The 23,615-nt window shown below is 44.8% G+C and overlaps 2 protein-coding genes across 21 annotated transcripts in view; one reads left to right on the forward strand and one right to left on the reverse strand.

The window, feature by feature from the left end:
* The window catches only part of LOC147025376 (uncharacterized), an 82,678-nt gene extending 67,750 nt beyond the window's left edge, over positions 1-14,928 (reverse strand). For 12 of the 14 annotated variants that reach the window (XR_015059485.1, XR_015059484.1, XR_015059481.1 and 9 more), the window contains exons 1-6: positions 14,829-14,870; positions 13,601-13,816; positions 12,211-12,333; positions 4,710-5,130; positions 4,460-4,578; positions 2,714-3,215 (exon numbers count right to left, since the gene is read on the reverse strand). Coding sequence is in view for 8 of the 14 variants with exons in the window: in XM_085886285.1 (XP_085742411.1) it covers positions 2,714-3,215; positions 4,460-4,578; positions 4,710-5,130; positions 12,211-12,333; positions 13,601-13,816; positions 14,829-14,867 (1,420 nt within the window). In the remaining 6 variants the exon portion in view is untranslated. Of the gene's footprint in view, positions 1-2,713; positions 3,216-4,459; positions 4,579-4,709; positions 5,131-12,210; positions 12,334-13,600; positions 13,817-14,791 lie in introns of all 14 variants that reach the window. The other 2 variants (XM_085886283.1, XM_085886282.1) reach the window with 2 other exon arrangements.
* INIP (INTS3 and NABP interacting protein) overlaps positions 1-23,615 on the forward strand; it is a 68,530-nt gene that overhangs the window by 32,420 nt on the left and 12,495 nt on the right. For 2 of the 7 annotated variants that reach the window (XM_085886293.1, XM_085886294.1), the window contains exon 1: positions 21,804-21,903. The exons of 1 other annotated variant lie outside the window; for it this stretch is intronic. In XM_085886293.1, the coding sequence (XP_085742419.1) occupies positions 21,867-21,903 (37 nt within the window). In that variant the 5' untranslated portion in view covers positions 21,804-21,866. 4 more of the 7 variants (XM_085886299.1, XM_085886296.1, XM_085886297.1 and 1 more) reach the window with 4 other exon arrangements.

Consider the following 23,615-nt stretch of genomic DNA (forward strand, 5'->3'; position numbering starts at 1 on the left):
CACACACACACACACACAACCCGATAAACTTCTCTCAATGCTCTTGTTTGACCACACCTCCTGAGCCACACAATATTTTTCATAAGCCACGCCCACTTTCCTACACCACTCCCACTTTCCTACGCCACTCCCACTTTTCATCAACCACGTCCACTTTCCCTAAGCTCCGCCCACTTTCCTCAGCCCCTCATAAAAATGACGGTAAATAGACACCCGATTTTTCAAGGACTACCATTTGAAAAATGAAATCTCAATCAAAAATCGGCTCAAGTAAAATTTTCTAAATATCTCGTCGTGTTTAATTCCAAAGCCAGTCGCCGACTGGGAATCCTCCGTCGTGCTAAGTCCTTCCTCGGCCCTCTTGAGCTCCTGACCACTTACAAAGCTTTTGTCCGTAGCCTGATGGAGTACTGCTCTCCCCTCTGGGCTGGTGCTCCTGCCTCCCACCTTTCTCGGCTTCACGCTGTCGAAACCAGGGCATTTAAGATCATCGGCATCTCCCGCAATGAAGCTGAGTCTTTGGGCCTCTCACTCAATCACCGCAGGTTGGTCGGTGGTCTTTCTGTCTTCTACCGACTCCTCTCCAGCCTTGCCCCCCTGCTCTCTCTGCGATTTGTCCCCACCACATTTCCACAGGGCGCTCAAGGTCCGCCAACAACCCCCTTCTGGTAAAACTACCAAAATCACAAATCACTGCTCATCTTCACTCTTTCATTCCTCTTTTTTCCCGCCTTTGGAATAAACTTCCTCACTCTATTCTTTCCCATTCTTCCCTCCAGGCTTTCAAAACAGCTGTTCACCACCACCTCTTATCTTCCCCCATCCAAATCCTCGATCTTTTCTACCCCCGATAATCCACCCAAGCCCACTTCCTTCATTTTTCCTGCTTTCCTTCCTGAAAGTCCCTGAAATGTCCATCTTCTCTTCGCCATGTTCCCCGTCCCATCCCCATCCCTCTCCCTTCCACAGTTCACCGAATGTGTCTGTTCCCCACTGTTTTGTCCCTTCCACTCCCGCCCCTCTTGTCTCATGCCTCCTTGCTGTGAGTTGTGTGTTAGCTCTCATACGAGCCTCGACCAAGGTATACAAAAAAAAAAAAAAAGTCTCGTTTCTTTACATTCAAAACTGAAGGACAAGTATTGAAAATATTGTACGTGGTTTTTCGGCCGCTGCACAGCAACGGGTGGTTGCTAGGCAACGAAATTCAAACGCGCACCTTCCCAGACCATATGGCACCTGTTCACAAAGTTTCATCGAAATCGGTTTGCTGGTTCGTGCTGTGGAGCCTCGCGTTGCAGACACACACACACACACACACACACACACACACACACACACACACACACACACACACACACACACACACACACACACACACACACACACACACACACACGGAAAACCTGACAATAAGGGATATCTAGCATATATAGCCAATCCAATTATAGGGCGCATAAAAACCTGGAAGCCGATTTTTGATTTTCGAAAAAATATTTTTTTTAGGATTTTTCTAAAATTTCACAAAGTCCCGTTGCTAGGCAATGGTGGCGTCCATAGCAACGGTGCTCAAAAGCATACAACTACATCCTGGTATGAATCTACCTGTCAAGTTTCATCAAAATCGATTGACTCCTCTGGCCTCCAGAGCAGTTCATTACATACAAACAGACATACAAATAGACATACAGACAGACGGAAAAACTGAGAATAAGGGTAGTCTCGCGACCACCCAATATATATATATATATATATATATATATATATATATATATATATATATATATATATATATATATATATATATATATATATATATATATATATATAAATGGTGTTGGGCTGTGGGGTGGGGGCGGGGGGAGATGGTGATCCATAGATACAATGCAGTAATAATTAGAAGAGGAATAAGAATCTCATGGTTTCCCCACCCTGAGACTGCGAATAGCAACTTTGATTGTTCGAGATGGCATAAAATTTTGCCCAAGTACTGCAAAACTGGGGTTTTTTGGAAGTGCAAAGAAGGCAATTTGTGTTCTCCAGTGTTCAAATATATGATTCAATTGAAATAAATAAGTTTTAAAGGTTGTAGAAAAAAAACACAACAACATGGAATCGGAAGTTTACCACCGCTGATGCACAGTCTTTTACACCACCTTATTTAACACATTAAATTAGTTATTCGTACCTGTTGCGTCCTCTATGACATCCCTAAAAATAGTAATTTTCCTCTTTGAAATTATTTTCCATGTTGTTTGACTGCCAGGCAGGTAGACTGAAGCAATTGCTGTACCACAAGTGCACGTGTGCGTTCGGGACGAGACCCCGTACAATTTGCCAAATTTATTGTATCCCTTCTAAGATTGGGCACTTGCACACCTTCTATCTTCGCACATTAAAAATCCCTATTGGGTTTCGTATTGATTGGCCATTATGTTGCTGTCCAGGTTTTGTGGCCAAAACACAACTTCCACAAATTGAGCTTTCAATATGTAAAACTTGCCATGCATTCGATAAACAATGGTGTACCATAACTTTGCTTTCAGCAAACTTTTGTACATCTCTTGTAGGATCACAAAGTAAAAATAAACCAAATACATTTGTAGTATGCTTTGCAGTAGTTTCACATAATGGTACTATATGGGGGATTTAGCACTTCTTTCTCAGCAATTAAAATATAAACTACTCGAGGGACACGAGTGCTAATGAGGCCTACCTGAAGGCTGCACCTGAAAGGTCTGCGTGGATCGGCTATAAAGCAGGGCACGTGGAGGTGAATGTCCAACTCTGTGCCATTCTTCTTCCCTCCTCCTAGATGGCTTTCTTGTGCTGGTTGACCAATGGATTTGGACATCCTTGTGGAATTCTGAGTCAGCAGTGCGACTTTGGGTGTTTTTTTTGCCATCCCGTCTCTTTGACCGAATGGGCGACGAAGGAAGCTTTTTAGCCATCCTCCCTTGCGTTGTTCGTGTGGACATGGATTGGTCATGATTTTGCATTGTTACCAGTTGGTCGATGACCTCAGAGATGGAGTGTGCCTGCATAGATTCCTGTGAAAATTTGGTTGCACTCAGCTCTTCATCACTCTGTTCGGGTACTTCAAAGTCATCAGAATATTCCGTCTTGATCTCTTCAGAGCTTTCCTCGGTGCTCCGAACCTCCTTTGCAGTGCTGATACTCTCCTCATCGACATCATTATGAGAGCCGTCCGTTATCTGCTGTGCAAAAAGGAAGAGGAAGAAACTACCATTGGACAAATATGATTGCACTTATCTTTTAAAGGCAGTGGCAAGTCATATGGAGCTGCATCAATAGCAGCCGCAAGGCTATTCTTACGGGAATCACCTGACATTGAAAGTGATGTCATTCATGCAGGAATTGTTCAAAATTCCTCTTAAATCCTAAATATTAATAACTTTCAACAGAAGGGAGTGAGATGCCAATGTTAATTTGTGCTCAAAAGGAACTTACAAATATGGAGTCAAATAGTTTACACGACGAGCAACTTGAAAGTGTTGCAGATTTCGATAAGATTATTCCAAATGATGAGAAAACCAATTTCGTCAAATTCTACAAAACGATCGTAAATTCTTAAAAAGCTTTACGTTTTGTGGTGTAAAGTGTTTCGTGCATGGCAACAGAAACAAACAGCTTGTAATACAAATGATAAACTTGATTCAGAAAGTAGCAAGAATAACATTGAAGCACAGTTCTTCTTCTTATTCTTATTCTTCTTCAGCGGGCACATTTATTCCCACGTTATTGTGGGGGAAGTTTGGCCCAAGTCTTTCACGAACTGGCCGGCCAGGCCTGATGTTCGACTGAGGTTAGAGGAGGAATTTGGGATTTGTTAATGGTGCCGGCGATACCTCGCCTACTCTTTACGAAGGACATCGTGGGATCTTTAACGTCCACCAACTAATGCCGGCAGATGGGACACCCAGTTTCATGCCCATCCGAGGGACGGCACACACATTGATGAATCATCCCACCTGTTAAACACCGGGACGACAGTTTGTAGCTCGGCCGGGATTTGAGCCCAGGCTAGGTGGCTAAGAGGCGAGTGTGCGTAGCTCTAGGCCTTCCTGACAGCATCTCAAGAGTCTTTGAGCAGAAAAGAACCCGACGTCATTTCAAAAACCTAAAACACCTACAAAATTGTAATCTCCAAACAGATATTTCACAAATCAGATTAATTAATAGATGATGAAATGGGATATGGGATTAATACATAAAGATAATATCACAAAATTTCAAAGCAAGGTGGTGTTAAAAAGAACCAACCTGTTAAAGCAGAGTAGCAAGGCCTCATTGACTGACATTATGGGGAGGGGGGGGAGAGGGAGGAAGGGGGAGGGGGAGGGGCAATAGAAAAGGTGGGGGTGTAAAGTGGAGGAAACATTCCCCTGTTTTTGAAAATGTGTAAATAGCTCCTAAATCAAGTAAAGTGAATAAATCAAACCATGTCCAAGAAGGCAACATTTTCGAGAGGTCTTTTTAGTTTGGAAGCAGGTGATGGGGTCGAAGTCTGTGCAGAAATAAGGCTCAGCTCATCCAAGCTGAGTAGTTGGACATTAAGGCCTACACACACGCACACATGCACACAGCATTATTTCTGCAAATGGATCCCTCAGATATGTGAACTGGATGTTACAGCCTAAATTACATTAATCATAGCCAATTGTACGTTGTCGTTCCACTGAATACCTCACCTTTTAAAAAGTCTCTCTCACCCCCTGATCCTCTCCCTACACCTTCGTTGATAGACGATTCATTTGGAAGCAGATCATGTGCCTCACTTGTCGTGTTTCCCATCGGGGTTAGGGTCTCCCTTTGAGCCAACAAGTGGTTGGCCGAAGCAGGCATTGGGGAGAGGCTAGTTCGAGTCAGGCTTAAAGCAGAGGCTGAGCGCACTCGAGGAGAACGTTTGGTTGGAGGAGCTGTAAAAGGAGGTTGCGGCACATGGGTGCTGACGCTTAATGTGGATGACGAGTGCAAAGAATGCATGCTCAGGTCCGACAACTCCGAAAGACTTGGTGACAGTTTAAGCGTCCTTGGAAATTGATCGATGACTGGTATCGACTCAGCCCTTGTCAGGAGGTTGTCATTTTGGGGCAATTTTTTCTTGAGAAACTGTAGGAGAGAGGAAAAGCATTAGAAACACATCAATGAGGTAACAAAAGGGGTCATATACCGATTCTGCTTGCAAGGAGGAAGGAATCAGAGTGAGACGGATGCAACGTGAATGGAAAGGAATAAGAGGGAAAATGGAGAGGAGGATATAAGGGGAAAAGGTTGATAAAAAAATAAATAAAAGTAAGGGAAGAGGTGGGTTAACAGGATAGCTCAGGAATAATGTACTCATCTTTGATCTACCTGGTCTGGATTGAGCAATAAACTGTAATCCCATTACATCAATGATTGTGCCATTCTTTGGAAGGGAGACTGAGCTAGCTGTTCTATCCTCTTGTGGTCAATTCATAATTTTACGGTACTTTTCAAAGAGTAGACAGTTGTGTCGCTGCTATCCTGACTAAATTCCAACTTATTTACCTGCCTGAGGAAAGTCGGATTGGAAGTGCTCTGCTGCTCTTGCGCATCCTCTCTCTGCCATTTTTACCCTGTCATTTGTGCTTGGTCATCTTCCATCTCGCAACATAATCACATTACATTAAAAGAAAAAAAAAAAAGGCACAAAAACTATCCCCTTAACTACAGACCTATCAGCTTACTTCCAACTATCATCAAGGTCATGGAATCCATCATCACAGTTGATATGAAATTCTTCCTTTTCTCCAACAAATTAATCTCAGATCACGAATTTGTTTTCAGATCAAGTCAGTCCACCTTTGACATGCTGGTTCTACTCACCCAACAATGGATGGAGGCCCTCAATGTCAGATTTGAGATCTGGGCCATCTCTCTGGACATATCTTGTGCTTTTGATCTTTTGATCTACATCCCTGACTCTGGAAAATCCGCGTTTATCTATTTGCTGATGACTCCACCCTGTGCCGTGACATCCATCATCCTTCAGACAGGCAGGATGCAGCATCTTCCCTCTCTTCAGACCTTGACAAAATCACAAGCTGGTCAAACACTTAGAATACATCTTTTAATCTTGACAAATACCTCCATCTCTTTCTCTCTCAAAGGACACTCTGGCAAACCCTCCCATCGACTTTCTTAACAATCCTCTTGAGGAAGTTCAGTCATTCAAACAACTGGGTCTCACTATCAGCCACGATCTTTCTTGGCAAAACCACATTTCAAAGTTGGCCTCCAAGGCCAGCCACCGATTTGACTTCCTCCGTCGTACAAAGTCCTTCCTTGGTACACCTGAATCATATCCACCAACAAGGCCTTCATCCACAGCTTGGTGAAGTACTGCTCTCACCTCTGGGCTGGCTCCACTTCCTCACATCTTCCTCAGCTTGACAGCGTGGAAACCAAGGCCTTTAAGATTATTGGAATCTCACACAATGAAGCTGAGGCTATGGACCTATCACTTCACCATTGCAGAAAGGCGGTGGTCCCTTTGTCTGCTACCACCTCCTTTCTGGTCTTGCACCCTTCACGCTTTGACTCCCCCAGGTTTTTGCAGGGCACACATTGTCCACCATTAACCCCCTTCTGGTAAAACTACCTAAATTAAGGACCACTACTCACCTCCACTCATTCGTTCCTCTATTTTTTCCTGCCTGTGGAACCAACTTCCACATTCTCTTCGATGTCATTCTTCTCTCCGGGTCTTCAAGACAGCTGTTCACCACCATCTCAGATAATCTCCAATCCAAAACCATGATCTTTTCTACCCTCGTTAACCCCCCTCCCCGCACCCAATCCCTTCCTCCTTCCAAATTTCCAATTGTCACTCCTGAGAGTTTACTTGTCTATCCATCTTGTCCACCTCATGCATCCTCTCCTGCCCCAAATTCTTCCTCACACCCATTGTTTGTCCAAGTCTCCCTCAATTTTGGCCTTCAACTCCGCTGTTGATGATTCCCCTCTCTCTACTGTTCCTTTTATCCTGTTGCATCCTGATCCATTCAGTGTACTAGTAGTAGCTCTTGCATGAGCCCCGACTATGTGTTCAATTTTGTTTTTTTGGAATTCCAGAAAAATATAACTAAAAACCAAGATGAGACGATTCGATTCCAATGTCAAATCAGCATTGTTTTATGGCGCAGAAACATGGAAAATGAGCAAGAAAATGGAATGCAAACTGACGGTATTCCACCATTGACGTTTGAGAAAAGAAAAGTACGGTAAGAAAAGAGGGGGGGTTGGAAAAAGAAACATTGTGGAGCAGGCAAAAAAACTAAGACAGCGATGGGCAAGACAAAAATGAGAAAGCAAGAATGTTTAACTAAAGAAGACAGGTTTCGGACACCAATGAGGTTAAGGAAGAGGGGGAGACCATGAAATATGTGGAAGATAATTACCAAAAATGAACTTTATTAGAAAGGGGAATTGCGCTGAAGTGTGCAGAGAGGATTGCTCAAGACCGAACAACATAGAGGGACGCCGTTACGGTACTTTGTGCGGAAAAGCACAACGGGTTTGAAGTTCGGAAGTATATTTTCCATCCGATTTGCATTGGTAATCAATACATATATTTTTGTTTCCAAAACCTCTGACAAGGTCAAAGACAAAGGACATTAAAATGAGCCCCATCCGATCAACTGACCATCTGTCCGTGTACTCTTGTGTGTGCAATATTTCAAATATTGAGCATTTTGTCAGGTCAGATCAGATTAGATCTGTGACTTGCTACAGGTACCATGTAAACCTGCACTAACTTGTTCCATGGTCGGGTTGTCGGCAACGAAACCATCTCCCCCACCAAGCTTCTTGGTGAGGAGGGTGTATGATATGGACACCAAGCAGGTCAGGTCAGGTCAGGTATGGGAGCATGCAGAAAGAGCAGCGCGTCGCTGCGTCCAGTTTTCGCAGGTACTCCAAGGGCCTCCGTCTGGCCATCCCCCAGGCAGATGCCTGGCCCATCCCCATTTCCTTGAGATGCCGATCAACCTGCTGCAACCATGAGGCACGTGGTCGGCCCATTGGCCTCCTCCACTCAGGAGACTCCCTCGCTGAGAGAATCTGGTGAGCAGGATCAGCATCAGCAAAACCAGCCACATGTCTATTCAGCCGCAGCTGACGCTCACGGACTATGCAGGTAACAAATCTCATTCGAGTCTCTCTCAGCAACCGCTCGTTGGACACAAAGTCCGACCAGCGATAGCCAAGGATTCTCTGAAGAGACCTGGTACCAAAGGAATGAAGTCTCCGTCTCAGATCCTTGGTCAGAGTCCAAGTCTCGCATCAATAGAGCAAGAGTGGAAGCACTAAGCACATGAAGACTCGGACTTTCATCCTCCTGCACAGGTCCCGGCAGCGCCACACCCCATTATCCAGTGAATCCATGACTCCCCAGGCCCGACGCAGACGTCTATTGACCTCTGACTCACAACCAACAGAGACATGAATATCACTGCCAAGGTAAGTGAATATCTCCACGACCTCAACATGCTCACCACAAACAGGCACAGACAGGACAGCAGCATCCAAGATGTCATTGAAAGTATGGATCTTAGTTTTGATCCAAGAAACCCGTAATCCCAGCAGCTCAGACTCCTCATTCAGCACCTCGAAGGTCCCCAAAAGGATATCTAAGTTCCCCGTAAAGATGACTGCATCATCTGCGAAATGAAGGTCAGAGATCTTGACATTCCCAAACAATGCACTGCAACTTGATCTCTCTGACATCCTCCCTAAAATCCAGTCCATGCAAGTGCTGAAAACTGTGGGGGCAAGTACACACCCCGCCAAACTCCAGTAACAACTGGAAATAAGTCAGAGATGGTACCACCACATCTCACAGCACTCTCAGTACCAGAGTAGAGTTCAGACATCAGATCGATCAGTTTTAGTGGCACCCCACGAAGACTGAGAATCCTCCAGAGAGCATCCCAATTCACTGAATCGAATGCTTTACAGAGATCAACATCGGCTGCAAGCAGCCCCTGCCGAAACTCTCGTCTGCATTCGGTGAAGACCCGAAGAGCAAGGATCCAGACAATCATTGACCTCTTTGGTGTAAAGCCAAACTACTCTGGACGCTGGTGCTCAAGCAGATGGTGGCGAACCCTATCAAGAATTATCCAAGCAAAGACCTTGCCCGGCACTGAGAGCAGCGTCACCCCTTGGTAGTTGTTGCAGTCTTGGCAATCACCCTTCCCTTTCCAGAGAGGGACAACAAGGCCCCTCTTCCAGTCAGTTGGGATGATGCCTGTGTTCCAGGCAGAGCACAGAAATGCATGCAACGACACGAGTGCAGAATTTCCACCAGCATTGAGAAGTTCAGCATGGATGCCACAGATCGATGGAGCTTTATGCCATTTCAACCGGTTCACCGCAGCCTGTGTTTCCACAAGTGAAGGTGGACCACAGTTGATTGTAGGGTCACCAACAGGGATTGTAACACTGCTGATGTCCAACTTGACAGCTGGTGGATCAGCCTGGTACACTGCTCAAAGTAACCGGCCCAGCGGGCCTACACTTCGGACTCCTCTGTCAAGAGCCTACCACTCTCTGCTCTAACTGCAGTACACCGAGGGATGGGTTTGGATGAACGTAATGCGTGAATTCCCCTATAAGCAGGACTAGAATCACTTGACCACAGGTGATGCTCTACCCCCTCACAGATTCCTCGCACAAAGGCCACCTTGTCCACCCTTAGCGGACGTACAGTTTTACGCCTCAGCTCCTGAACAGCTCAGCTCTGCCATTCAGCCTGGCCCTGCGACTCTGGTCAATGGTATCCAGTGTCCCTTGAGAGACAAAATTCTTCTTTGCCCTGCGGTGAGTTCCAAGACATCCACCAGCAACATCAAGTACGGTAGTCTTTAAGGCACTCCACAACTCTTCAGGACCTCCCAAAGCACCCAGACCCCCCAAATCTCTACTCAGCTTGTTCGCAAACTCCTCAGCTACCCTCTCATCCTTGAGTTTGCCAACATCCAGCCTCGGCTGGGATGGTACCATTCTCCTGGATTTCAGGTGCAACTTCAGAGTTGCTTCAACAAGCCGGTGGTCAGTATTAAGGAACTGAGCACTCCGGTAGACCCTGCAGTTCTGGATCATCCTCCAGCGACCATCAACGAGGACATGGTCAATCTCCTTTGCCACACTGCCAGCGTTGGAATACCAAGTCCAGCGATGAGCTTGTGGGTGCTGAAACCATGAACCGGCAACCATAAGTCCATGACTTCTTGCAAAGTCAAGGAACTTCGTGTTGTTCTGGTTCACAGTTCCTGACCCATGGGGACCAACACACACCTCATAACCATCCCTATTAGTTCCAGTCGATGCATTGAAATCCCCCAAGACTCGAAGTGTATTTTCTCTGGGGCACTGATCAACCACAGACTTGAGCGTGGCATAGAATGCATCCTTCACAGTGAGATCACTCGCCTCAGTCAGAGCATAAACAGAGACGAGGGAAATGACACCTTAGGAGTGACGAATCCTTCCTCTAATAATACGCTCGTTGACCGGTGTTACCTCAATTATCATTGGAATCAGCTTATTGGACACAGCTACAGCAACTCCTTGGGAATGGTAACCATCAGAGCGACCACACCAATAGTAAGTGTACCCACCCACCATGATCTCGCCGCAACCCGGTCTCCGATCCTCAGAGAGTGCTGCAATACCGATTTCCAAATGCTTGAGCTCAGATGACAAGAGAGACAGGTGATCATCCTCTCTTAGGGATAGGACATTCCAGGCACCCACCCGAAGGGACTGCCTCAGGTTAACCCAAGGAGACCGCCGTCTGGTGGACGACACCTCAGCACCACTCCGACACACTCTCCCGCAATCTGACCTGGGAATGTTACCCCGTGGTTTCCCTCCCATCATCAAAGATTGGGGGTCTGAAGGCTTTGCCCCAATCCCGTCATCTGGTGAGCTCCCCTGCGAAGGGCGGCTGTGCAGGAGGTACTCCCACGGAGTGGGTTTTCAGATTTTTAAAAATGCTTTTCGTAAGTTTTGCGGAATGAAGTGTTTTACGGTGGCCGGAGTGCAAATCCTGCCACCAACCTCCTAATAAAAAGTAACCCCACTGCAGGAGGATGTCCGCAGACACAGTTGGGCACGAGATATGGATGGCCGTGAGCTCACAAGGAGATCCTCCACCCTTTGAATCCGAGCAGGATAAAAAACAAAACTTGTCAGTCAGGTCAGGCCAGATGAGATCTGTGACCTGCTACAGGTACTATGTAAACCTGTACTAACCTGTTCCATGGTCGGTTTGTTGGCGACTTAACCGTCTCCCCCACCAGGTTTTTTGGTGAGGAGGGTGTTTGGATATGGACACCCAGCAGGATTAAAAACAAAACCTGTCAAAGGGCGGAGGAGCTCAGGTTTGTTCGGAGACAAAAGTCCGAGTCTTCAGGTGCTTAGTGCTTCCACTCTTGCTCTCTGGATGCGAGACTTGGACTCTGACCAAGGATCTGAGATGGAGACTTAATTCCTTTTATTTGGTACCAGGTCTCTTCGGAGAATCCTTGGCTATTGGTACGAGCGGTTGCTGACTCAAATGAGATTTGTTACCTGCATTGTCCATGAGCGTCAGCTGCGGCTGTATGGACATGTGGCTCGTTTTCAGACGCTGATCCTGCTCACCAGATTCTCTCATTAAGGGAGCCTCGTGAGTGGAGGCATCCAATGGGCCGACCACGCGCCTCGTGGTTTCAGCAGGTTGATTAGCATCTCAAGGAGATTGGGATGGGCCAGGCGGAGACCCCTGGAGTACGGTGGAAAGTGGATGCAGCAACGTCCTACTCCAGCGCATGCTCCCATACCTGACCTGACCTGAATATTTCAATAACCGTTGAACATTTCGCTTTCATATTGCAGATATCTATTCCTCATGACATTATCTCAACCCCATTTGATCATGGTAGTGATTGGCTGAATTATGTTGCCATGGCAACCATCTCAGTAACTTGGCTTGTGTTTCTGATATTTCAAAAAACATTCAGGATTTACCTTTTACACAGATCTATTCCTCATACCATCCAAAAGGCGGGAGCCTAGAGCATCAGCCCTTTGTTGTTCGTAATATGTGGCGGTAGATGGCACAGAACTGCAAAACAATAAGTATGACCAATGTGTCAAATTGTTTTAGAAAGTGCAGCGTACCCGATTTTTGACCGGTGGTGGAAGGTCAGTTTGGCTGGATAAAGTAGCTGACGGCGTTGAAATGTCTGCATGTCTCTCATCTCGTCCAGATTTCGTTTTTCCTTCCAATGTTCGCAAAAACTCCTACACAGACATAAATATAAATGCTGTTAAACATTTGGTAAGTTCTGTTGATAAATAAGTTGCATCTCAGTGTTGTCGAACATACAATATCCTTGCTGAAAAGAATAGGGTAAAATCTCAGTGACATAACTTCCATGCAACCCTGAATAACTGTTACCAAAGCAGTTATAGAAACACATTTACTTTTCCTGCATTGATATGCAAACAGAATAAAGTTATTAAATCTCTTGACTGTGGCAGCTCATCAGCAAGAACCTCCGAATTACTCAATGGCCAGGACAGGTTATTAAAGGCTGCAGACGATAAGAGTACAATCTATATATGATGGAGCAAGTATTTGTATGTATGAATGTACAGTATGTCCACTGTATACCCATTGGTTGGACAGCTGGCCTTAAGCCGCCCACAATTGTAACCCCAAAAAGATCATACATCCACCATTTTGGTGCTACGGTAAGCCTCTTCGGAAGTGTCATATTCACAATCGCAATAACCTCCCTATAAGTTTTCCGTTCAATGTAAAACAACCTAAGTGACTGTTAAAAGGATCAAATATCAAAAGGTTGGAGCCCACAGGCATCATGGGCCTTTTGTTCCCACAAATGTCGGACGACGAGGACGAAAAGATCTCCACGTCTGCCGGTGGTTAAAAAGTTGATTTGTTATTGTATCTCATCTCGACTTTCTTTCCCGTAATTTTCTACATTCCGTTTATTTCCCTGTCAGATTCAGTTTTCCTTTTCAAGCCACCAATTCCGTGAATTCTGTACATTTTCCATGATCGTGGAAAATCACTGGCTCAACACAAGCCCACTAGTTCATTTTATGCTCATAATTCAGCTCTCATGTATTTGTTAACAAATAATGATTATTATTACCTCCGCCGCCGAAGGTGAAGGAGGTCATGTTTTCACCCCTTTATGTCTGTTTGTCTGTCTGTCTGTGTGCAGGATATCTCAAAAAGTTGTGAACGGATTCGGGTGACATTTCGTGGGCAGATTCGGTGTGTCACAAGGACAACCTGATTAGATTTTGGTGAAGATCCAGATCTGGATCCAACTTCTAGAATTTTTTCAAGTGATTCTTCACCACTGAGAGATCGGGCCAAAAAAGATATGTAGTATGACGTTTCAAAAATGTATGGGACCCCGATATGTTATCGTGGATCAGGCATTACGTGGCGAAGGTACGCGCTCTACCGACTGCAGTTCTCGTTTTCCTTTGCTTTAGCCTGTTGCCCATTCTCGAAGCCATCCAGAAACCTCACCAGCAGCTCATCATCTTCTTCTTCTGCTTCCTCTTGTGCTGATTTGTGATTCCTGACTGTTTCTTCTGGAATTTCATGGGCTTGCGGAGCTGTACGAACACGATTCACAGACACTCGATGACCAGCGAGTTGACTCTGGGCTCGGGCCAGAGCAGAACGACCCACACACTGCCATCGTCCGTTCTGAAGAGCGTCAAATCTACGATTCATAGCAGACTGCACACGCATGCACACATTCATTCATTCATATGTTAAAGAGAATATGGGGCGTTTATAAATAAATTAATTAAAAATAATAATAATAATAATAATAATAATAATAATAATAATCTATCTATAATTCCAGCAATCTCTGTGTCTGTCTGTCTGTCTGTCTGTGACTGCTGTTTCTCGACAACCACTGGTCCGATCTAATTGAAACTTGCCAGGTATATTGCTGGAGACCTGAGGATGTGCCTTTTCAAGGTTTGATATTAATCGGACAAGTGGTTCCCAAGTTATGGCCATTTATTTACCAAACCAATGACAGGACACGGTGCTATGACGTCACGATTGACGTCACAATTCTTTTTTTTTCCACGTACGGCCACGTACTAGTAATAATAAAAGGCAGAATTTTTTTTTACTCTACACTATCTTTAATACACAAGTTGAAGCTCATAGAGAGTTCTTGTTCTCCTCTCTCTCTCCTGTCTCTCCCCCCATACTCTTCACCGATGCTGCCTAAGCAGCTTCCTGAGGAAAGGTTATACAGTACCGGGTGGTTTGCCACTGCTTTCCCAGTACTAGTTCAGGCAGTAATTTGTAATTTGTTCAGGATGCCGGCGATAGCTCGCCTACTCTTCGCGAAGGACACCATGGGATCTTTAATGAGTCGGCAAGCCATCGCCGGCATCATGAACCTATTCCAAATTCCTGCCTTGACCTACAGAGGGCACTGCTGATCAGCCAATGACGTCATCCGCAGCCTTGTGACACATACGAAAAATAAGAAGAAGAAGATGTAGGTGAAGATAAACACAGAGTCAAAGCACCAAATATAAGTTGAGAGTTAACGGGTCTGTGTTTGCACCAAATTCAAATATTATATTATTCAAATATTATATTATTCAAATAACGCATTTGGCCTACCTACATAAGTATATTTTACTTTACGGACAAAAATATATACATTAAATAAACCACATTGACCTCGATCAAGACAACGTAATGCCCGTACGGGACTTACACACGGTTGGACTAACCGGAAGTGCTTGCTCACGGCCATTGTTTAATGTGGTTTCTCATATTTAATAAGTGCATAAATAACTCGACATTTAACTTGTTCTTAGGTTTTCACGTGAGGAAGTTCAATGGATAAAAGTAAAAGTACATAATAAAAGAGGGGGAAAACCACAGATGAACTCAGAAATCGGTTTCCTATACACCCCGAAAGTACTGTTGCTGAAGGACGAGATTAATGTGAAATAAAAGCCTGAAAGCCGCAGCGATTGAATAGGAAAAATAAACAGGATTAAAATAAATCCGGCTGCATTGGTCTTACTTTATGTATTTTTTTTAATTTACAATTTCCCACAGGTAAAGTGTGCGAAATAATTACAATTTATAATGGATTAATTTTTTTCATTTCTGTCTGAAGACGACAGACTCATCGATGGATCATAAGGTTAGGGTTGGGTAAATATGAGTGAAATTTTGTGCATAGCATTTTCTGCGGCCGTTTTCCATGCCATGTTTTTTTTTTTAACCTCCGGTGACCTTTGACCCCCGGAACCTTAATTTATTCAAAATGGCGGCCAAAAATTGACCTTTTTCATGTTTTCCTTCTCTAATGTGACTAATAAGGCTTGTAATATATAATTCCATATGTTTTTCAGGTCAAGGAATACGCTAATCACATTTTCAAATTTATTGGATGTTGCATAGGACCGAAATCAAGTAATTTAGGAAAAAGGAAGACTTGAAGAAAAAGAAAAATACTAGGCCCTTGAATACTATACAAACTTGCAAAAAGCACAAAGGACCTTTGACCCCAGACAGTCTATATTTACTGAGTACACTATCGGAAAAAGAACTTCTAGCGGAAGTGACATATTTACACTTAACCATAACCCCAGACATTCACCGACAAAGACGTGTGAAGGATGGAGCAGGGAAATTCGCACTCAAAAATTCAGTTTGACCGAGCTACACAACTCTATGAAGAATGCTATCAAACCCGATGAATCCGTGCAGGATAACGTTAATGAACTTTTGTTGGCGGCACCGGTGTGATCTCGGTCTTATGTTGATCTGAGAATGACAAAAACAGTTCAATTTTAGCAAAATATTGTGTGGTTTTTAAAAATTGTTTTAAAAATAATCAAATCGTTGCATAAGTGTCATTTTCGTATTTCCTGATCGGAAAAACCTATAAATTGATATATTACAAGCCTGATTTTCTCTCAGTTGGTCAGAAATACATAAAAAATATCATTTTTTTTGTTGCCATTTTGAATAAATTAAAGTTCCGGGAGTCAAAGGTCATCGGAGGTTAAAAAAAAATTCCAACGTTTTCAGATTCAGCATCGAAAATGGTGAGAGAAAATGCTATGCGAAGACACTTAACCGAAAGAACTTCACTATTTACCAAACCCTAAGAAGGTCGGTCTGCACCACCTCCAGATGATGAATGAAACAATGGAAACATGAATCCTTCATCAATTGTTTCTTTCTTTCTTTCAAGGAACATTTTCATTCGGCAAGGCCTGCACCTTGGGTTGTCCCATCCAGTTGGTACAGTCCAATGGCTGCTGAAATCAGTCAAAAGGAAGAAAATGTTGAGGTGATCTGCATACCAAAGACACACACACACACACACACACACACACACACACACACACACACACACACACACTTGCCTTTAAGTTGTCCAGCCTGGGTTCGAATCTTGGCCCAGCTATAAACTACAATCCCAGTGTTTCACAGGCAAGGTGATTCATCAATGTGTGTGCTGTCTTTCGGATGGACATTAAACAGGGAGTCCCATCGGCTGGTGTTATTGGGTGGACGCCAAAGATCCCACGGTGTCCATATTTTAGTTTTGCATATTAAGTAAGAGTGGGAAAGTTATTGCTGACACCCTCGCCAAATTACAGATTCCTGACCTGAGTCGGACATCAGACATGGCCAGCCAGTTCATGAAAGACTTGAGCCAAATTTCCCCTGGCCAACCCCGCAAGAACATGGGAATAATTGTGGCCATTAAGAAGAAGAAGTTGACGAAGGTGATGTTCACTGACTTCCAAGCAGATGAAAGATGTCCTTGGGCAAATGATATGATCGGGTGAAAATCCACCAACAAAGTGACAGATAAATGCCGAGGAATAAAAAACAATGCTGGTGGTGTGGCAAAGGAGATTGACCATGTGCTCGTTGATGGTAGCTGGAGGATGATCCAGAACTGCAGGGTCTACCGGAGTGCTTAGTTCCTTACTACTGACCACAGGCTTGTTGTAGCAACTCTGAAGTTGCAGCATAAATCCAGGAGAATGGTACCATCCCAGCCTAGGATGGATGTTGGCAAGCTCAAGGATGAGAGGGCAGCTGAGGAGTTTTTGAATAGGCTGAGTGGAGATTTGGGGGGTCTGGGTGCTTTGGGGGATCCAGAAGAGTTGTGAAGTGACTTCAAGACCACTATCCTTGATGTTGCCGGTCGATATCTTGGAACTCACTGCAGGGCGAAGAAGAATTTTGTCTCTCAAGGGACACTGGATACCATTGACCAGAGTCGCAGAGCCAGGCTGAATGGCAGAGCTGAGCTGTTCAGGGAGCTGAGGCGTAAAATTGTACGTGCACTAAGGGTGGACAAGGAGGCCTATGTGCGAGGAATCTGTGAGGTGGTAAAGCATAACCTGTGGTCAAATGATTCTCGTCCTGCTTACAGGATAATTCGCACATTGTGTTCCTCCAAGCCCATCCCTCGGTGAACTGCAAGTTAAAGCAGAGGTTGGTGGGCTCTTGACAGAGGAGTACGACGTGAAGGCCCGCTGGGCCTGTTACTTTGAGTGGCTTTACTAGACTGATCCACCAGCTGTCAAGTTGGATGTCAGGGGTGTTACTATCACTATTGCTGCCCCTCCAATCAACTGTGGTCCACCTTCATTTGTGGAAACACAGGCTGCAGTGAACCGGTTGAAATGAGGTATACCCATAATTAATATTATCAAAATGTGCAGTTCATACTTTTATTGTTACTTCTACTTTTTATCATAATTCTTTAAGATCTATAAATATGCAAATCCCCTCCACGCCTCTCCCCAAAATGCATCGTGGATGGCTCATAGATATAGTTAGGTCAAGAACCTCAATTCCATGACCATTCTCTGGCTTGTAAGGTGTGATGATTGATTTGACTTCTATTGACCTTTTATAAAAACAAATGTAGCCCCCATGGCCCTCCAAAAAATCCACCAGACTACCATCAGACCACCAACTCCACCATTTGGTGAAGTTTCCATGAAGATCGGTTTAAAATTGTGATCTGTAAGTGATTAAAGGTGAGCAGACAGATAAACAAACAAGAAGAAGACGTCGTGCAGGATACGATACTTGCAAAATCCATAAAACAAATTTGACTTCAAAAATAATTGGCTCGTTGAATTCAAAGACCTGAAATATAAATCCTCTTCAAATTTCAAGTCCATCAGATGAAAATTGAGGATTTTAGAAATCTCACCTAAGTTGTTGACCTTTGGCCTATGTTGACCTTTTGGTCGATATTGACCTCAAAAGTAATTGGCTGGTTGAATTCAGCGAGGTGAAATATAAATCCTCTTCGAATTTCCAAGTCAATCGGACGAAAATTGAGGATTTTAGAAATCTCACTGAAGATGTTCACCTATGACCTTTCATGTTGATCATGGAATTCCACAGAAAGAATGCACTACAAGCAAGGTGGAACGGCCTGCACCAGATATTGTTTGTGTCATACATGGCTGTCAAGTGTGAAGGTGAGCCAGCATGGATACGTGCATCCCACTGCAAGAAGGTGCAAGGAGGTATAGAAAGTTGGAAAAACTGGGAAGACAAAGACACTTTCCAGGGCCAGACCTCACAAGATGGTCTATGATAGTCTGGATAGTGATTGTGGCAGGGGAATGTCGGGGGCAAAAGTACCGATTCAGGACTATGTTCAGGAAAACATATACACCCAGATAAAAAGTGATAGATTGTATAGTTGCTGATGCTGTCATTGTCAGGGAGGTGAATACAACCAACATGTTGGCATGCACGGTATTATGGGATAGCTCTGCAAGCCTTCTATGCAAGTGCTTGTAATTAGCTCCACAAACCTTCTATACAAGTAATATGAAATAATTGTACTGTACTCTGAAAACAATATGACGATTTACTCACTACGTTATAATGATCGATGGCTCAGCAAATATTGTTGTGGGCCGGGGTTCAGTGGTGATAAACGACCACGAGGTGGAGCAGTAGAGTCGTTTCCACCAAACACCCCGGAATTTAGGTCGTGACTCTCGGATAAGTCTGAAAGGTCACGGGTCCCTTAGCGGACCGTGGTCGCCAATATTTTGACACCTTGGGGTAGGGTTAATTGCCAAATTTCAATATACCTCAGTACCCACGTTGTCCAACTACAGGGGAAAACCACACCCTCGACGGACTGTCGAACCGGGTCGCTCTAGCGACCTCGGTCCAGTATAACCGAATGGAATTACCAGAGTTCGTCGGACCCAAATGAACAATTACCGGCCCAAATGGCCTTACTATTTCTCAATACGCACCATGCTAGGCCAATGCAAGAAAGTACAGAAAACGAGCTGGTACATTTAACAGGGGATTATTCATAAGGGAGGGGGACACAGAGAGCAGGGTTAAACCGACTAAAAGCAATGCAGGTGTGTACAAGGCACTTAAACAATTCTACTTAACGGACTGGCGCCACACACACACACACACACACACACACACACACACACACACACACACGCACGCACACACACACACACACACACACACACACACGAACTGGGCCGGCTGGCCTTTATTGAGGCCTCCAGCTCGGAAGGAAAGGCGAGCCGAAGGTCAGGGTCTGGCGTGCACCTGTCCACCTCGTGCGGTGTACGACGATCTGGTTGCGTGGCGGGACTCGAACCCACAGCTTTCACGCAGCGCCAAGCACCAGGGACCGCGCTCTCCAACCGGCCATGCACCAATCAACCAAGACCAAGGAGAAGATCAGAGATGACGATGACCGAGGACCAGACGAGCCAGCCAGCACCAAGACCCGCGACCCCCAAGACAACCAACCTCCCCAGCCTGGTGTTCCTTTTTATATTCCTTGTCTGGGGTGAGAAAATTGCCATCTGAGGCGGTCTCCACCCTCATTGGCCGGGGTGTCATGGGAAAGTCGCCCTCTGTGGCCATCTCCACCCTCATTGGCCGGGGTGTCATGGGAAAGTCGCCCTCTGTGGCCATCTCCACCCTCATTGGCCGGGGTGTCGTGGGAAAGTCTCCCTCTGTGCATGATTGGATAAGGGGTGGAGTCGGAGCTGAGGTGATGAAAATCTCTACCCACGTACGTGGTCGAACGCAGCTGGGCAATGGCGTCGGTGTGCGAAGTGAAGTGAAGGAGTATTTTGTTGTAAAAGAAACTTCGCAGCGCACACATGTAATTCCCGTTAGACACAGGTAGGGGACCCTAACAATAAACAAACACTTATCGAGATAACTAAACTTGGGGACTGCTGTCTGTCTGTGTGCACAAGGTTTCCAAATTTGTAACAATATAACCACGATGTATTATATATGCACATAATCTGTACGCATGTTTTTGCTTCATGTACGTACATCGGGTTATTTTTTAAATTTGGAATAGGAAAAGCCGAGAAACAAATGAAACACAGTGGGTTCTAGGTTTCTTCTTCTTCTTCATTGTGTCCAGTGGAGGCTTGAGCATGCGTCAAAGTAAACTAATTTATATCTCTGGTTTGAGTTATCCCGGTTGTCTTGATTGGTTTCTCGTCCACAAAATATATCAGTAAAAGAAAATTGCTTTTCCTTTTATTTTGCCAAATAGATCCAAACTCAGTGGGTTTTAGGTTTCTTCTTCTTCATTTTGGTTCCGGAATCGGCTCAAACGTGCGTTAAACACAATTTTTTTTTTTAATCTCTTCATCATTTAATGGGACCGGTAGCTTGGGGGAAATGTATTGCAAAGCAATTCTCACTCTTGCTTATATTTATTCCCTCTTCCTCGCACTCTGTAGTCGCTGCCAACACAATAAATCTGTCCGGGGAACCACTGTCACAAGATTATGGAGGAAAACTGAAAACGACAACCATGACGGCATTGTTTGCATGGACAAGCCATGTTGTTAAGCGGTGTTGAGCACTCCGTTCCGTTGCTAGCGATAGTAAGCTGCTTGCATAGTCAACACTCCAATTGATTACATTAATTGACCCTCTCGCTCTGTGACGAGGCACACGAGGCCTCCTCATAACTTAACATTCGTGTGAATGAATATTTTTTTCTGGTTCCACTTAACCACCACCACCAATGAAGCAAAAAGTCTTCACCCACACAACCACCATGAAGGATCACAACATGATTGTTTCCTTTATCGCAGGAAAATAAAGCGACCCTCAACGGTGGATACTTTTAAAGATTTTATGCTTGTGTTTTATATTCGTCGGAAAAATAATTTGATTTTGTTTCGAATATAAATATCTGTACACTTTCCGATGGCCATGATGGAATAGTTAGCAACAGAAACTACACGTGGGGATTTTTTTTTTTTTCTCCCCCACACATTGCTTATTGTGCTGATATCTTTTGCAAAGTATTGTTTGTTTGTTTTCATGGAAACAAATACGACCGATATTTTTTTTTTCAACAAATGACCAGTTTTTGGATTCAAAAGAGAAAGGAAAGAAGGAAGTCACCTGAAAGGGGAAAGTGATTGGTTGTTGGAGGATACAGGTGTGTGATCCCGCAGGTAGGACTTCACTGATCCGTGAAATGTGTGCATTGAATCACGAATTGTGACGTATAGTGCGATTGGTGCATGATTGAGCGCTCTTTTTTGCCATAAATGTTTCAGTTATAAATCATACAAAGTTATAAATCATACCAGGTTGATGGTTTGTAGGTGGGTCAAGATTCGAACCTCGGCTCCACAACGCAAAAAAAAAGTGTGAGTGTCCTTTACGTCGAGACAATCCTCCAGCCCCATTGTTGTAATGTGAGCACGTGACCTTTATGATTGTCGTGTCACAATTGAGTGCTGCTCATCAAGGTGGGTCTACACTGGCTGATGTGTTGTGTTGAAAGCATGTCTTCTCGTGGATTGTATACCTTTTCTTTACAAACCGGCAGGTATACATTGGCAGACTTTTATACAGATTCCTGTGCCTCCTGAACTCTTGCCCTGCACCTTTACCCCCATTGGCAAAGGGTGTGCAGACTTGTCTTGGTGAAATATCCCATATGAAACGACGTGCATTTCAGATTACAGGGGGGGGGGGAATGCCCACCTGAACGAGGTGTCCAGGTGGCATAACCGAAAGGAGAAGGTTTGCACGTGCTTGTCGTGCAGAGGTTCTTCTTCTTCTTTTGAATGCAGCACAAGTTTTGTGGGGCAGCAAGGTTGGCTGAGGGCATGGCTGTGCCACTGCATCAGTGGCACTGTCATGTGGGTTCTGGCAGGAATTTGTAATTTGGCGATAACTCGCCTGCTCTTCACGAAGGACGCCGTGGGATATTTAACCTCCACCAACTTATTCCGGCAGAAGGGATGTCCGTTTGATGTTCATTTAAGGAACAGCACACGTATTGATCAATCACCCAGCTTGTGGAACACCAGCATGACGGTTTATAGCTGGGTCAGGAATCGAAGCCAGGCTCGACAGCTTGGAGGGGGAGTGTGCGTACCTCAAGGTGATCCTGCCAGCCCAACCTCTTACGGTGACTGATTAATTCCATGACAGATTCTTTGTTCAAAGGAAATTTTGAGTTTGTCAAACTCTGGCAAAAGCTTCACTATGTGATAACTCAATATTCATTAAGGCATTGTCAAGGTGAAGTCATTTATGTTCTCCACACTTGAAGAACCTACAGCATGCTGCTTTGGCAAGGTGGGAGTTGAGGTTCATTGAGGAGATAGAACACAGACTATCGAACGGACCATGGCATAAGAGAATGAAAAGAACATCAGAAAGGAAAGGGGAGGAGTGGAACACACCATCAGCAGGGTAGAGGGACGTGCACCAGAGGGAGATTTGGAGGAAGAAAGGACACATGGGAGTGGGGCGAGGACACGGGGTGAACAAGCTGGATATTCAGTTTGTGCAAGAAAATGAAATCACTAATCTCAACGAAAGCCTGATTTACTAAACAACCCCCAACTGATTTCTTTCTCTCTCACTCTCACTTGCTCTGATGAAGGGGAAGACCCGAAACATCAGCCCTTTCCATAGCGGATCAATCACCATTTAATGTATTTTATTTCCAACAAGCAAATACCACCCATCGCTTCGCTGACAGAAATATTAAGGGGGGGGAGGGAGAAAAAGAGGGTGGAAGGGGGGGTGAGAGAGGGAGAGGATGGAGGGAGATGGAGTACGGGTGGGAGAAGGGAAGACAGTGTGAGGTGAGAGGAAGGGAAGGCAGACGTGTGGCGGAGCGTTACTTATCGGCCAGACGCGTCTGGAGCCAGGCTGACCGGAGACAAACACCACGGGAAACGTCCGGGGACAAACCCTGCCCAGAGACAAACCCCCTCTAGACATAACCATCATCAGGATATGTCCAGAAACGGAGAGAGAAGAGGAAGCGGAAAGGAGGAGGGTGCTACACTGTAGAGAGAGAGAGAGATGCTTTAGGAAGAAAACACACACACACACACACACACACACACACACACACACACACACACACACACACACACACACACACACACACACACACACACACACACACACACACACACACACACACCCGCTTGGCTGA

The sequence above is a fragment of the Eptatretus burgeri genome, chromosome 6, assembly GCF_056783735.1.
Source record: "Eptatretus burgeri isolate ZD-2024b chromosome 6, Ebu_testis_v1, whole genome shotgun sequence".
NCBI classification, from domain to species: Eukaryota; Metazoa; Chordata; class Myxini; order Myxiniformes; family Myxinidae; genus Eptatretus; species Eptatretus burgeri.